This window comes from Ursus americanus, chromosome 5 (assembly GCF_024610735.1).
Source record: "Ursus americanus isolate L20-20 chromosome 5, mUrsAme1.1.p, whole genome shotgun sequence".
NCBI lineage: Eukaryota > Metazoa > Chordata > Mammalia > Carnivora > Ursidae > Ursus > Ursus americanus.
In genome coordinates, this window is record NC_142131.1 from 28,175,460 (window position 1) to 28,192,389 (window position 16,930).

At 41.2% G+C, this 16,930-nt stretch overlaps 1 protein-coding gene across 1 annotated transcript in view; it reads left to right on the forward strand.

Annotated features, from left to right (window-relative positions):
• The window catches only part of ARSB (arylsulfatase B), a 157,773-nt gene that overhangs the window by 18,987 nt on the left and 121,856 nt on the right, over nucleotides 1-16,930 (forward strand). The window contains exons 3-4 of the mRNA XM_045796411.2: nucleotides 1,732-1,922; nucleotides 9,240-9,447. Coding sequence (XP_045652367.1) covers nucleotides 1,732-1,922; nucleotides 9,240-9,447 — 399 coding nt within the window. The remainder of the gene's footprint in view (nucleotides 1-1,731; nucleotides 1,923-9,239; nucleotides 9,448-16,930) is intronic.

Here is a 16,930-nt window from a genome sequence, read left to right on the forward strand (position 1 = left end):
GTGATAGACAACAGTTTACATTTACAGAGAAATAACCTGAAGTGATTACCTCAAGCTCTTAACACCCAGGAGTTATTAAAAATTCCAGATAGAACCCCAGTGTTCTGACCTCTCTAATCATCCATATAAGGGCTAAGATCACTTTTATGGATACATTTCTTTCTCTATTATCTATTAATTAACAAACACATTTGATTTCCATTTCTGTTATATACATTAGAGGAAAAGATTGCCATTTAAAAAGTGGTCTGGGGCACCTGGGCGGCTGAGTCAGTTAAGCTTCTGACTCTTAATTTCGGCTCAGGCCATGATCACAGGCTCCTGAGATCAAGCCCCACATCCAGATCCACACTCAGCGTGGAATGTGCTTGACACTCTCTCCCTCTCCCTTTGCCCCTCCACTTGCTCGCGCTCTTTCTCTCTTTCGAAAATAAATTAATTAAATTTAAAAAAAAGTGGTCTGCAGACCAAGGTATTCATTGTATTCAGGAATTTGAATTTATTGAATCATGGAAAAGGAGGAAGTTAATTAAAAATGAATTCATTTTTCATGTAAACTGTGTAAGGCTTTTGATTGTGATTATAGAGATTGCTTAGGGCTGAAGAGAGGGCTAGGCCAATTTTACCCACCTCATTTTAAGGTTAACAAGCATGTTTGGTCAGGAGATGGCTCAGAGTCCAGCACGGCTTATTTCTTTTTAAAAGCTCTATTGAGGTATAAATCACACGCCATGTAATTCACACAACTAGTGTACAATTTATTGATTTTTAATAAATTCACAGGGTTGTGCTGCTGTCATTACAATCCAATTGTTGACTATTTTCATCACCCCAGAAAGAAACCCCTTCTCTATCAGCAGTCACTCCCCATTTTCCTCCAACCCCGCCAGCCTTATAGGCAACCATTAACATAACTTTTTGTCTCTACAGATTTGCCTGTTGTGGACGTTTCATATTAATGGAACCATACAATATGCCCCACAGCTTATTTTAATATTTTAGGAAAATGTGGAACATTTGCAGAGACAGCTTTGGTTGAGAAAACCCATTTCCTTTCATGTTTACATTCAAATTGTGGGATAGCAGTTGATGCCACTTACACTTGGGGCAAAACTGAGATCGTGGTTGGTAGAAAAATCTACTTTCAGTGCCCATGTTAGTTCGATCTTTGGGTTCTGTTAAATTGTTTAGAGCTCCTGTTTGGAAAAGTTTGTGTCTTCCACCAGTGGGTGTCAGCATCTGACTAAAGATGATTCCTCCCAGAGCCGCTTCTATAAATAACCTTGAAGCCAGTCTCCCAAGGTCAATATCGACAGTATTTGAATCTTGTGTTCGTTTATGTGATTACCTCAGAGTAAAAACTTGTAAGAAATCACATTAACTGTATGCTGTTTTTGCCATTAGATAGTTTTAAAAGATGAAGACTTGATCGCCTTTACTGAATTTGAACTCTGATTTTTTAAAATGGATTTACTTGGAATCATCCACTTTGAGAGTTACATGACAGAGCCTTGTGTTCTGAAGACTTGACTGAGGAGGAATGGGTTTGAATTTTTTTACAATGGCATTTTAATGCCTCCTGCTAGCACATATAGAGATGTTAAGAAGTGGTGCTCTGATTAGCTTTGTCATGGGTAATCAATTGCACTAGGCAATTAAATGCTGAAACGTTAGTTTGTTGAACAAGTTTTATGCTATGCTGACTACTTTCATCTCCCATTCTTGTTGTAGGATATCTCCTAGGTAGTGAAGATTACTATTCCCATGAGCGCTGTACATTAATTGACGCCCTCAATGTCACACGATGTGCTCTTGATTTTCGAGATGGTGAAGAAGTTGCAACAGGATATAAAAATATGTATTCAACAAACATATTTACTGAAAGAGCTACAGCCCTCATAACTAACCATCCACCAGAGAAGGTAAGTCTTGCTTCTTTACGGATATCAAATTTGTGTTAAGATAGCATCTCTTCAGGTGAGTATAGGAAAAAGCTCCTTTTTTGGGAAAAAATCTAATTCTGGGGGAGTTGTTTTCAAATATTGGAGTGTATCAGTATCTGCCTGGGGAAGCTTGATAAAAATAGAAATTCCTGGAGACCCTCTTTAAAAGTGATTCCTTAGGTCTGGAGGAAATCCATACATCAGCATTTTATGTATGTATGTATGTATTTATATTTTTAACGTGGGGCTTGAGATCAAGATCTGAGCTGAGATCAAGAGTCAGATCCTTAATCCACTGAGTCACCCAGCGCTCCCATACCTCAGCATTTTAAAGAAACTCCTCAAGGGTTATTCTGACACCAGGGGTCCCCAGATGACACTTTGAGGCATACTGTGTCTACAGTGTTTTAGTAGAAATACAGTTTTATTATTTTGGTGAATTATGTGCGTGTGCTGTAAGCAATTAGTACATTGACTTTTTAAAAATGATAGGCTTGTGTACAAGATGAGGCTGTATTATGGCAAACTTCCTGTTAAGAGATTGACAAACTTTGGGTTCAGGGCAAGTCCTCTTTGTATTTGGCCTCCCAAGGTTATTTTGGCTATTCTAGATATTTTGCATTCTCATGTTGTCAATTTCTACCAAAAAGTTCCTGCTTGGATTTGGATTTCATTGCATCCGTAGACCAACATGGGGAGAACGAATGTCTAAACAATATTAAGTCTTTCACTCCATAAACATGGTATACCGATAAGCCTGTTTTTCACATTTACTACACTGAAGCCATTGTGTATGTCATGTACTAAAATCTTACGACTTACCTAAAGGTAAAAATGGAAAAAAGTGTGAATTGCCTTAACCATTTTTGTTGTTGTTAACCTAGAGTTAGCTTCATAAGCTAAATTCTCTAAATATACCTTTGAAATTGTTGTCAGATATTGGGCCCAAAATGTGGCTTAAGAATTGCATTAGTACACCGATGAAATTGGTCCTTCAGTAAGACCCTGACATATCAAATTACAGAATATGCAGTATTATCTTGTGCTCCCAGTTTTTTGTACTTTGCTTCTTTGACAATTACTTTGACCATTACTGCCTCAGGGCAGATCACAGTTTGGATTTAGGTTTACATAGCTGTTCAGAGGTGGTACCTCGCAGGTGCTTCCCTTTTTGATGTAGTTTTTTCCTGGCTATGCCTTTGCCTGTTCTAACGCAGTATTGGGAGTCTTCCCTGGTATCTGTCTTCAGTTTTGCCCCACCTTGGGCTTTTTATCACCCTCACATACTGACATCTTGGAGTAGCCATGCTTCCCGTGGAACATGGATGATCAGAACGTCCTCTCACATATGCGGACATATGCAGGTTTTAAATCTAGATCTAAACTGGGGCATCTGGGTGGCTCAGTCAGTTAAGCATCTGCCTTAACAGGGTCCTGGGATTGAGCCCCACGTCGGGCTCCCTGCTTAGCGAGGAGTCTGCTTCTCCTCTCCCTCTGCCTCTCCCCCTGCTTGGGTGTTCTCTCTCTCTCAAATAATAAAATAAAATCTTTAAAAAAAAATGTCAATCTGAACCAATTTTCAGAGAGTTGGAAAGATAACTGCTAGGTAATTGGCTAAGGTTGTCCGTTTTCTTCTGTATGCTTGGTGTTTTATAGATGGTGCTTAAAGCCCAGAGAACAAGATAAGGTCTTAAGGGAATTGTGGTTCTGGTCCTGTCCTTTGAGTTAGGCACCCTTTTGAAGATAAGCAAACAAGAAGCTTGTTCAAGGTCACGGAGCTACTGAGAGTCTGAACCAGAACTCAGACCCATGCTGTTTGATTTGAGCGCTCAATGCACTCAGCAGGCATCCCGAGTTCACAGCTCATATCCAAGACTAGAGGTCGTTAGCCCCAGTGTATGATTCAGCTTGATGGTTCCAATCTTGATGGGATATTGGGCTCACCTGGAAAGCTTGTAATAAAGATCAATAACAAATATTGTGATTTATTGGTGCTGGTGGGAGGGTGTCACTGGTATTTAATTACCTCTCTGCCCCTCCCTCCCTCCCTCCCTCCCTCCCACTGTTGATTCCGATTGTACCGCCACTATGACTCCCCTCAAACACAGGGGGACAAGCTCAAGCCAACTGCCTTTTACAGCCTTACAGTGTAACACTGCCCTAATCATGAAACAACTATAACATGCGTATGGTAAAAATGAGTTCCCATTAGGCAACAATGGAGTATTCTGTCACGGTGCCCGTAACATTTAGCGGGTAAGAGGAAGCAGCTGGGTGAAATGGTTCTTTGTGGGTGGGCTGCCTTATCTGGTGTGGTGCAGAAAGCACAGGGACGGAGGGAAATGAGTCCCTAAGAGCTCGCAAGCCAGCCAAACTTGTGTTAGTCATCCAGGGCTGCTCATAGGTAGCGTCATGGGAATCGCCAGATGAGAGGATGGTCGTTTTCCGACAGCGTCTGAACATTCTGAAGCTGTGTCCAGCATTCCCGACATCCTCAAGGTCAAGTTTCAAGCGTAGACATAAATGAGTGAAGTAATCAGCACGGAGGAACAGCCCCAGGATGTTTGTTTAAGACACCAAATGCAGACGTTTATATTTTCAGTTCTCATCACATAGTTGCAGGAGCTGCACTTTTCCTCATTTTATCCCAGTGTTGAATCTAATTCTCTGCTTATTTCTTAGGCACTATATATACACTGTAACATAGGCAACTTGTCCTAAGTTGGAAATCATTAAAGAAATACACACGAAGTATCCACAAGCCATCTTAAAAATGTGCCTATTTTAAAGAGCACTTGAGGGGAAAAGAGCATACGGCGCTATTTTGTAACAGAAACACAGTTGGTGCTGGATTCAGGGAGATATGGTAATAGCCACTGCACATGTGTTGGGAAGGAATGTTGGTTTTTTTTTTTCCTCCAGGATAATTCCCTTAGTACTAACACTACAGTGTAAAAGCAACATGTCCATCGCATATTGTTCAGTTAAAAATAGTTCCCCCCCAACACTTTGCAGAATAAACACAAAGGTTGCCTCATCAACCTAATCTTCTAGAAGCTTCTTAAAGCAAATGTGGATTTCTAGCGGTAGACACTGTTTCCTGACACGAGTTGGAAAGAAATGTCTTAATTTGAAAGTCAACAATAGAGCAATAATTTAAAAATGCATCCTATATTTTTTAAATTTATACTTTAAATTAGGCAAATATACTAAAGAAATGAAAGTAAAGCTTTCTTCCTGACTGGTTTCTTAGCACGGTGAGGATCTTTAGAGTAGATATCTTAGGATTCGTCTGGCATAATAAGAAAGGGAAAAGAACACTTAGCATCTCATCCATATGCTATAACTTAGGTGGTAATGTCATAGTTTTGTGTAATACTTAAACATTTGGTCAGGATTCACATCTAGGACTCTGTTTTATATTCCTAAGGAACCGGAAAGGGTTATAGTTAGGGTTGCTGTAACTGGCTTGGTCAGAGGAGAGACGTGGACCCAAGAAGGAGCAAGGAAAAGATCAGGATCGTGCATAAGCCTGGAGGTCCACGGAGAACCAAAGCAGCTCCAGGACTGCCGTGTTTTGAATCATGATGTCTCGAAGGTCGGAATGCGCCCACAGGTCTCCACAGGCCCAAGGCATGGGTGGGTTGGAACTCAAGTCAGTAGACAGCGTAGTAACACTGAGTCCGTGCCCGGGATGGCAGCTGCTTGCTTTAAGGCCGACAGTGAGCTGAACGGTGTGGGGAAATTGGCTGCGTGTGTTCACTGGGGGAGCCCTACAACAAGGTGGCTGCAGTCAGGGTCCCGGTTGTAGAGAGCCTAGTTAATTATTCTTTCCACTAGGCCACCATGTAGTACAAAGAACAATATTCTGTTAATTTTTTTTTCATTTAAAAATAGCATTGAAATGTTCTATGCCTAGTGCCGTAGAAATGAGTTGTTTCATGGATAAAGTTCACCTTGTGAGTGTTGGAACTTTCTTTTTACAATATCAGAGGAGATGCTCTCAGTTGTGTTGCCCTGGGCCTCACCGTATTAGAAGGGCTGCTCTGTACGTTGTTCTGCCTCCTCCTTGTGAGCCGGAGACGTATTGATGGGTGTGTCTGTCCACCCGTACAGACTGCTGGTGACCTGGGGGGAAAAGATAGCTTATTTTGCTCGAGGAACACCTTTGTCTATGCTTGGAAGTTTCTAGGATGTGGTGGCAGCAGTGTGAGGCCCTTGCTGGCCTGAGACAGTCATGCCCTCTTCCCTCGGAGGTAGATTTCACTCCCTCTTCTCAGCTGTGCTCCTTCTGAACCCAAAGAAGCCTGGCCCCTGGAAAATTGGGGTCTTGCTGCAGTTTTATACCTTTGACCCTTGAGAGTAGTGGTCCTGTCTTTAACCCCCTACGGAATAATTATGGGAAAGATTTCCCAGTACTGTTTTGCTGTACTTAACAAAGTGATAGCATGCTTTCATACTGAGTATTTGTAAGACTCTCCAGTGATGGTCCGAGAAGCATTTTTTTCCCCTGATGTGGTTATAAGAACTCTTCCCCAACCCCCACCCTGGCCATCACCTCTAGAGATCACTTGCGGGCTGGGGATAACCTGCCGTCTTTCTCCTTTCTCTCCTTCGCCGTGTGCCTTGCCACGTTGGTGCCGATGACCTGGAGGAGCGCATCTTCTCCTAAAGCAGTGAGCTCCTTCTCTCATTTCCCTGCCCCTGCCCAGAGAGGCCAGACCAGGGTCACACACGCTGGTGTTCACAGCGGCCAGGCTGCTGACCTAAAGGAGTGAAGCCACTCAGGTCGAGCAGCACGGAGGCTCTAGAAATTGCAGAGCACTTGAGAGTGAAGCCTCTATTTCATGCTCCAGCCATTGGTTACCAGAGGGAGTATGGGCATGGAGTTGGCGGAGTTCTGATTTTTCATGAAACTTTTTTTTGTTTAAAGATTTTATTTATTTATTTGACAGAGATAGAGACAGCCAGCGAGAGAGGGAACACAAGCAGGGGGAGTGGGAGAGGAAGAAGCAGGCTCACAGCGGAGGAGCCTGACGTGGGGCTCGATCCCATAACGCCGGGATCACGCCCTGAGCCGAAGGCAGACGCTCAACCGCTGTGCCACCCAGGTGCCCCGAAACTTTTTTTTGTTAAACCACAGAGTTTTATGCAATATTTCCTGATTCTAAAAGCTTTATGTGGGCTGTGTATTGTGGCAGTCTTCAGTATTTAATCCTGTCCCCCTCCAGACTGCGGCTGGTGGCGGGGGTTGGTTTGATCCAGTGCTGAAGACCCGGACGGCTGCTCCCACGGCAGACCCTCACCCTGCACCGCTGAGCCGCTGATGCCCCAGCACAGCCACCCCCCTGCAGGTGTCTCAGCCCAGCCTCCTTCCTCCCCACCCCAGCAGGGCCCGTGCTGGGCTCCCTGCGCTGTGGTCTGGGGGAACTCAGAAGTTTTGCTCTGTGTGGAGCTGGAGTGGAGAGGGTGTGTGTTGAGGGGGCGTGGAGGCAGAGCTAAAGCAGTGGCAAAGATCGCAGTACTGACCTTTGGAGTTGCAGTTTGGAACGTTTTCCCTGTGGACGGGTGTGTAAATGAAGCCTCGCTTCTACCGTATCAGAGTGGTCATTCCATCACCTAACCTCCTTCGTGAAATAGGTTTTACAGTGATTGCTTTGATATCTAACAGCGGTTTTTAACAGTCCGATTTTGGGGAAAGGGTGTTTCTAAGTTCTAAAGATCTGAACTAAAAATAATCTTTTGGGTATCTTCTTGAGCTCTCTGCATGTATATTCTTACTCTATCTAGCAAGGTGTATCAGACAGAATTTTTAAAAATTTATCAACAATAATGAAGAATGAAATATGAGCCCCCCAGCCCGCTTTCTAACTTTTCCCCATTTGTTTATGAGATTTAAATGTCTCAAATAGGGGCACCTGGGTGGCACAACGGTTAAGTGTCTGCCTTAGGCTCAGGGCGTTATGGGATCGAGCCCCACGTCAGGCTCCTCCGCTGTGAGCCTGCTTCTTCCTCTCCCACTCCCCCTGCTTGTGTTCCCTCTCTCGTTGGCTGTCTCTATCTCTGTCGAATAAATAAAATCTTTTAAAAAAAATAAATGCCTCAAATAGTTTAACAGAATTGTATTATTATTCTTGGGTTGGACAGTTGTTGTCTCTTTGAGGATTTTCAACTCATTAAGGAATTCTGTAGGGGCACAGTGAAGACAGTGTTTTCAGAAAGGCTCATTAGAAAAGGAGAGGCTGACCTGGATACCACTAATGTGAAATGCTATGAATTGGTGTAAAAGGTAAAATAGAAGCAGCGTTTCACACTCTTTTGTTTCGAGGAATTAAATTGGGAGAATGTTTGGTCCTCGGTCAAAGACTAGCGAGGCATGATGTTCACTTGTTTTCTTATATGAAAAATCCTTAACTCTCTCCTAAAGTGTGGGAACTTTCTTTTTGGATAAAGCAAAAAGCTAAAGCATCTGTTGGTACATACTTGCACCATAATAGTGGTGTTTTCCATAGGAAATTGCTCTGCAATGAATATGAATGTGGACAAATCCTCCATAGCCTTTTTAAGCCCCGGTTAACTTATCCGTGAAATGGGTGTACCAGGCTGGATTTATTTGATCATTACACGAGACGGAATATGTAAATCAGGTCATAGTATCTAGCACATAGACAACATTTAATGTATAGTTGTTAGTATTGGTATCATTATTATTTGTTTGGGTCAAAGCCTTCTAGGTCATTTTAGAACTCAAGTTTTTGTTTTTAATTTTTCATCTTGCATTTTTTTGTTACAGTTTTAATATCTTTATTGATGCTCATAGTTCACATGCCATAAAATTCACCCAATTAAAGTATGCAATTCAATAGTAAGTTCATAGAGGTGTGCAAACATCACCACAATCTAAATTTAAAACATTTTCATCACCCCTGAGAGAAACCACATGCCTATTAGCAGTCACTCTCATTCCTCTTTCCCCCCAAGCTCCCCACAGCCCTAACCATCTTTTCAGTATCTTTTCATGAGCTTATTGGTGATTCATATATCTTCTTTGAAGAAATGTCTATTCAAGGTCTTTTCCCATCTCCTAATGGGGTTAATTGTCTTTAGTTACTGAGTTGGAAGAGTTCTTCATATATTCTGAATATGTCCCTTGTCAGATAAGCGATTTACAAATATTTCAAGCTATTCTGTGGATTGTGTTGATATTACTTTTATTAACTGATAAATGTGGACTTCTGTCTCTATATTTAATGCTTCCATACCCTCTTATTTGATTTGCACAAACTCTCTTTCCAGCCTCTGTTTCTCTACCTTGCTCTTCAGTCCGTCCACGAGCCCCTTCAGGTCCCCGAGGAATACCTGAAACCCTACAACTTCATCCAAGATAAGAATAGGCATTACTATGCAGGAATGGTGTCTCTTATGGATGAAGCCGTGGGAAATGTCACGGCAGCCTTGAAAAGCCAGGGGCTCTGGAACAACACGGTGTTCATCTTCTCCACAGGTAAGTCTGTCAATAGGAAAATCATCTCTTGGCAAAGCCTAAGACGTGGTATTCGATAAATGGAATGAAGACAAATTGGAGCATTTAGCAGTTCCTTATTAAAATAAATGTTAACTGTGTGAGCAGAGACATGATCATAATGGATAGAAAAATGTGTCTCAGGAAAAGAATTATGGGCCTTCCCCCTCTTCCTTCAGATATCAAAATACTCTGGCAGAATGCTTGCCAACAAGCTCTCACCACCCGAGAGAGTATGAGCGGACATCACTCATACGCAGGCCAGCCAGGCAGTGAACTCCTAGACTGGCTTGTTCTCGGCCGTCTCTGCGGCCCAGGTGTCCTCTGTGAACAGGACTTCTGCCGACCGAGCGGTTCCGTATCAGTGTAGAGAGAGACAGATGGTGACATTAAGACAAATGAGAAATGGAGCCATTTAAATCTAGACTAGAGTCATCCAGTATAGAATTCTTTGTATTAAGATTGTTTTCTGACAATAAAATTCATACACATCTATTAGAGAAAAAAACAGAAAAGGAGGAGGCAAGAAAGTATTTGAGAACAGTTTCCATCATGGCAGGGCCTTCTGAGTCCTCCTCTGTCACACATGCGATTTTTCTTCCCTCTCATTAGACACTGTTTGCTCAAATTTCCCTACGGCGTGCTATGGGTGTAGATCTTGGTTTACTCATTATGCTGGGTGCTCAGCACTTTGTATCTGAAAATGAAAATGCTTTTCTTCATGGGAAGTTTTCTTATATTATTTATTTCAGAATTGTTTGGCCTTCCATCCTACCTTTTTCCTATTCTCTCTTTACAGAACTTCTGTTATTTGGATAGTGGATTATCCTCTAATTTCCTTAGTTTTGTTCCTTGCCTATTTATTTTTGTTCTACTATTTGGGAAATTTCCTTATCATTATTTTGTAACCTTTTCTATTAAATTCATTTTAATTACCATATTTTTTCATTATCAAGAACTCTTACTTTCTGATAATTCCTTTCTTACAAAGTTCTGTTTTTACTTTGTATGTAATAATTTCTTTCTCCAAAGCCTGTGCTTTTAGCTCTTTTATGTCGGCGTGAGTGTGTACGTGGGTATGTGTACGCACGTACGTATACTTGTGAGTGTGCGTGTATGGGAACCCATACCTATATTTTTAACTTTGCTTGTACTCCCACCATTGCCTCTCTTCTTTCTAAGGACATTTGTATCTTTTTTGGCTTATCTTTCATGAAAAAGGCTTTCTCAAATCCCTGGTGATCCTTGGCTATAAGCTAAAAATGTGATGGAAACTCCAAGAGTGAGGACAGGACTTGACTTCTGTGTGGTGACGTGTTGAGGGATTAATCTGGGTATTCTACTCATAGTTTGTTTGATTGTTTGTTTTTTTAAGAGTCGTTTTGTTTTGGGGCACCTGGGTGGCTCAGTCAGTGAAGCATCTGCCTTCAGCTCAGGTCCTGGGATCGAGCCCCACATTGGGCTCCCTGCTCAGAGGGGAGCCTGCTTCTCCCTCTCCCTCTGCTGCATCCCCTGCTTATGCTCTCCGTCTCGCTGTCTCTCAAATAAATAAAAATCTTTTTAAAAAAGAGTAGTTTTGTTTTGCTTTTAATTAGGCATTGTTATTGAATCCAGTATTTATCGAGTGCTTACTCTAGGATGGAGTTCAAAGTGCTTTATGTGACTTAGCTCAGATAATGCGCACAGTGTTCTCTGAGGACTGTTATCCCATTGTGCAGATGTGAGAACTGCAGCACAAAGAGGCTGAGTAACCTGCCCGAGGCCACACAGCCAGGCTGAGCCAGGCAGCAACCTCTCTGGCTCCACTGCCATCTCCCGAGATGATGCCGATGATGATCGGGATGTTCTTGTTGGACCTCGTGATACAGCAGAGCTTTCCCCACGGTCGGCTGCCGCATTGATCTGTTGAGGAGCCCGGCCAGGGCCAGGAGAGGCGTTCACCCTGAGCAGTGTTGTTCGGTGGCTTCACTGCGGTGCAAACACTCCAATTTTCTAAGCATGCCCTGCTGTGAAACGGGTTGAATGTAAGACACCGTGTGTCCCCCTGCAACCCCCAAACTTCCCCTCTTCCAAAGAAACGGAGACATCTTATACTTGCGTTCTTGCAAGATCTCTCATAATTCTGAGAGTCTTCTCGATTTACTTTATTTTGAATGGCCTGGTAAACACTTTAATCAGGTCTGGAATCGAATGCTTATAGGGGTCACTAGAAAGAATCAATAAAAAAGGAGGCCAAGACATTTAATACTGACTTAGTAATTATTCCTGGGAAATGCCCTCACAGGTGCAAGAATTGGAAGTTGTAAGTTCATAAAGCAAGCCTTTGTTGTAGAGATCACAATTTTACAGTTTAAGGATAAATGATTTCCTGGAATGGAAAGGTATCCTATGTAGACTGCAAAGTGCTCGGACAGAAGTGAAGATGGAACCTCTGGAAGACCGTTACATATCTCAAAGTGGCTCCTGTGACCGTGGTTACTGCTGTGAGGGATGCGTGGGAAGAGGTGGGATAACATTTTTTCAAGATATGTGAGACTTGGAAAGAAGCAGTATTTTAAGGTCTTTTATTACATGATTTCAAATGTGTTTACATAACTGTATTTTAAAGTTGACCGTTTCATAAACATCCATAATGTATTATTTATTCAAGTTGTCAAAAATCATTTTTGAAGCTCTGCATTGAGGTGGTGGGGATTACCTTATAATAAGGCTGCCGTTTGTTCTAGCGCTAGGGTATATTAATAGGTACATGAATCTGGGACCGCCATTCCTTTGTTGGGCTAAATCCAATTGGATCATGTGTATATATTTTTTTTAAACTGCTGAATTCAGTTTGCTAGGGTTTTATTTAGGACTTTTGCATCAATTCAGATGTGAAAGTGGGGTTGGTGGCTTCTTTTCTCCCTGTCAGGTCTGTTGTCTTGTTTATGCTCACTTCATAAAATAGTTGGGATGGTTTTTCCTTCTTTTTTATGCTCTGGAACAGTTTACAGATTGTTTGAAAGATCTCTCTGGTTGAGCTGGTCCCTGGAACCTTTTTGGAGGGTTTTTCTTTTTTAATTATCTCCATAGTTAAAATTTTTTGCTGAGTTATATCTAGGGATAGGTCTTTAAAATATTTAAAAATTAATTTTGCCTGAACTGTATGAGCCTTTTGATCTGCCTGCTGCGATTATTTTTTACTCTGGAAGTTTTCCTTGTACATATTTTAGCTTATTGCTTTAGTTCTGCTCGATTTATTTCTCAAAAATAGCTTTAATTAATAGGTTGAATCGCTGATTCAGCTTCTCATTATTTTCAGTTCTCTGTCCTTTTTCTCAGTCTTCTGGGTCTCCTCTGCATTATCAGTTAGACGTTTTTGCAACTTGGTTTCTGTTCTTTAGGGTCTCCAATGTCAATTATTATTGATTGTTTTGGTTCTTGCAATCCTTCCTTTGCCTCAGCCAGTTCCCTTTTCTTCTACACTTGTTAGCGATGATAATAATAATAATAGTAATAATAATAATAATAATAATAATAATAATAATAATAATAATGACTACTGCTTGCTAAGTATTTACTGCATACCCAGGCCCTGTTCTAGAGCCTTCCCTATACTTTCTTATTATTGGTCATGTTGTTAGCATTAAAGCTTGAGGCAACCTTGTGAAAATAGGTTTCTTTATCCCCATTTTATAAGTGAAGAAACCAGAACTTAAGGAGGTTAAGTGATTTGCCCAAGGCTACTCTTACGGTCTGAATGTGTCCATCCACAATTCACATGTGGTGGTTAGAAGGTGGAATTGGGAGGTGATTAGGTTACGAGGTAGAGCCCTCGTGAATGGGATTCGTGCTTTTGTAAGTCACTCCAGAGAGATCCGAGCGTCTTCCTCCATGTGAGGGCACAGCAAGAGGACACCAGCTGTGAACCAGCAGGAGGGCCCTCCCAGGAAGGCCACCACATGGGTGCTTGATCTTGGTCTTCCCAGCTTCCAAAACTGAGAAATAAATTTCTGTTGTTTGTAAGCCACCCGGTTGGTGGTATTCTGTTCCAGCAGCTGGAATGGACTGCCAAATGCAAGAACCAGAATTTAAGTGCAGATCTACTCAGGGTCGATACCTACTAGCCATGATCAGCTGGGCCTTTGCACCTCGACTTTTCCTTTTTAGCTCATCGCACTGTCCCTTATCTCTACTTTCGGCTTTCTTCATTTCTGTTCATAGAACCTATGCTTCTCCTGAATCTTTCTGAATAGACCTCTACTAAAATCTTCATTTTCACTATAAATCATTATCAGCTATGTATTCTTCCTCTGAGTATAAGCAAGGACAGATCTGTCCACACAGAGTACATGGCCGTCTCCTGGCCTCTGACCACTGTCCCTGGCTAATTCCTTCTCAGACCTGTAGTCTGAGGTTGAGGTGCTCAGCTTCCTCAGTTCCCAGCGGCCTCAGGCACTGAGTGTTCTACACTCCAGGGAATCTGATTGGCGTACTTGACATTTTCTTCCCTTTTGACTACCTGGTACTCAGGAGTACTAGAAGAACCCCAGCACGCACAGCTACCAGACTCTTCTTCTCTCCATACCTTTGGGGGCATTTCCCAGGATACAGTGTGCCCCACTGTCAGACCCTATTCTTCTACTCATTGTTTTCTGGGAGATGTGATCTCTAACTGCATCTAGGAAGGGGAGGAGGTAATAATTCTCTGGTCATGTCAAAAATTAGCCCTGTTCCCCCCCAGTCTGCCTTCCTGCGTCTTTTCAGGCAGGTGGGTGGCTCTGTGTCATGAGGCAAGTGGGATTTGCCAGCCCTTGTTTCTTCAGCCCAGCTTCTTTGGCCTTACTGCTTATAGAACGTTCTCCAGGATTCTCTTGGGTATTATAGCTTATCATTCAGTCCTGGTTTTTCACATTGTGATGAGTTTTCATCTTACTCTAGCTTATCACAGCATATTATTCATTGTAGTCTATGTCTGCGTTGTTTTAGTGGGATATCGCTCCAGGGAAGCAGCATTCGTGGCTGTTAGGAAGATACCATTTAACTGGGGCTCCTGTCACCATGCTGATCTTTATAGTAGCCAGACTCCAGGAATCTTCACTGAAGTCTGACCTTGAGTAAAATGAGCTAAAATCAGAGTCAGCTCTGGAGCAATAAGATCCTGAATTAAAACTAGGAGAACGGATTCTAAAACCTTGAAGAGAAAACTGTAATTGATCTCAACATCTCTATGCAGCGATTATATATTTATATCAACTCGTATCAGAATAACCAGTTTCACTTATATACAGGTGAGAGTTTGGCTGTAAGGAGAAACCTTATTGCGGTTCTTCCTCGAGACCTTGCTGTGCTCGTGGACAGTTTCATTGCCTGAAGTAGAATTTAATAATGTGCTATAATAACGTGACTAAGACCCAAGGAAACAGGGCCTGGGTCTGGCTGATTTTAGAGCAGTGATTCATTTCTTCCACTTTTCGCACATGACTTCGCTTAGCACTGCCCTACTTCGTAGGCATAAAAATACTGGGTACATCTAAACATGCTGGATTCATTAGTATAAGAAACCCTGAAACAAGCCAGCTTTTTTTCGTGAAAGGGAGAGGCAAAGGCATATGCTTTTTAGGATTAGATGTTTGGGAAAGCTGACTTTTTAAAAAAATCTCCTCTTATGACCTGTGGGTGATCCATGGGGCTTCTTACTCTGTCACCATTATCTGAAAGTTTGCGGTGGTTATTCTGAGTTGGCCCCCTGGGGACCACCTGTAGCAGTGGGGAGTTTGTTAAAAATATAGTCTTTGATGACGTGGCTGCATGACATTGTAGACGTACTAAATGCTGCTGAAACGGACGCTTTAGTTTTTTTCTTTTCTAAACATCTTTAGTGTTTCATACAACTTAGCATATTTCATTTCATTTTATTTTTACAAACACCATTCATTTTTAATCTCCTGTTATCTAATCTTCCTTATATCTATTTTATTTTTTTATGTTTTTATTTATTTTTACATTTTTAATTATTTTTTAAAAGATTTTATTTATTTATTTGACAGAGAGATAGAGAGCACAAGTAGGCAGAGCAGCCGGCAGAGGGAGAGAGGGAAGCAGGCTCTCTGCTTTTTATTTTGATGAAGTCCCAGTAGTTTACTTTAGCTTTTGATTCCCTTGCCTCAGGAGTTGTATCTAGAAAGAAATTGCTGGGGTCAATGTCAAAGAAGTTACCGCCTGTGTTCTCCTCCAGGATTTTTATGTTTCAGGTCTCACATTTAGGTCTTTATTCCATTTTGAATTTATTTTTGTGTCTGGTGTAGAAAAGTGGCCCAGTTTCATTCTTTTGCATGTTGCCGTCCAGTTTTCCCAGCACCGTTTGTTGAAGAGACCATCTTTTTCCAGTTGGATGTTCTTTCCTGCTCTGTTGAAGATTAATTAACCATATAATGGTAGGTCCATTTCTGGGTTTTCTATTCTGTTCTATTGCGCTATGTGTCTGTTTTGTGCCAGTATCATACTGTTTTGTTCACTATAGCTTTGTAATATAACTTGAAGTCTGGAATTGGGATGCCTCCAGCTTCTTCTCTTTTATGAATTGGACACTTTAAAATGGTTAATTTTATGATTTGTGAATTTCACCTCAATTTTTAAAAATACAACTTCTCAGACTGTATTTTAGACTTACTGAATCAGAAATCCTGAGGTCTGGGTCTAGGAATCCTTATTTTTAAAAATAATCCAGGTAATTCTTTTGTATACAAAAATTTGAGAAACTCAGATCTCAGGTAACTTATTCAAACCTCAGGAATTCACCTAACGAGGAATGTATATATATTTATTGTATATGTAGTAACTATTTAAATAGCTTATATATATAATACAGATATATGCAGGAGTATAATACATATATATATATACATACACATATACCAGTGGTGCTTGAATAATGTGGGGATTAAGGGCACTAACCCCTCAGGCAGCTGAAAATCGACACAGAACTTTTGACTCCCCAAAAACTTAACTACTAATAGCCTGCTGACCAGAAGCCTTACCAATAACAACAGTTGATTGACACATATTGTGTGTGTTATTTGTATTGTACACTGTGTTCTTGCGATAAAGTAAGGTAGAGAAAAGCAAATATTATTAAGAAAATCATAAGGAAGACAAAGTACATTTATAGTACTGTGCTATATTTATTGGAAACAATCTGCATACAAGTGGACCCAGAAATTCAAAACTGTGTTGTTCAAGGATCATATATATATATATATATATATATATATGTACAGTTTTTATGTTCAGTTTATATCGTTTATAGTTTCAATATATATATATATATTTCACAAATCAGATATATATATATATATATATTTCAGATATATATATATCTGATTTGTGTATGTGTGTGTGTGTGTGTGTGTGTGTGTGTGTGTGTGTGTATAGTTTCAGGTTCCATTTCAGGTAAATGTGCCCATTTCTAGGAACAGACTCTTGA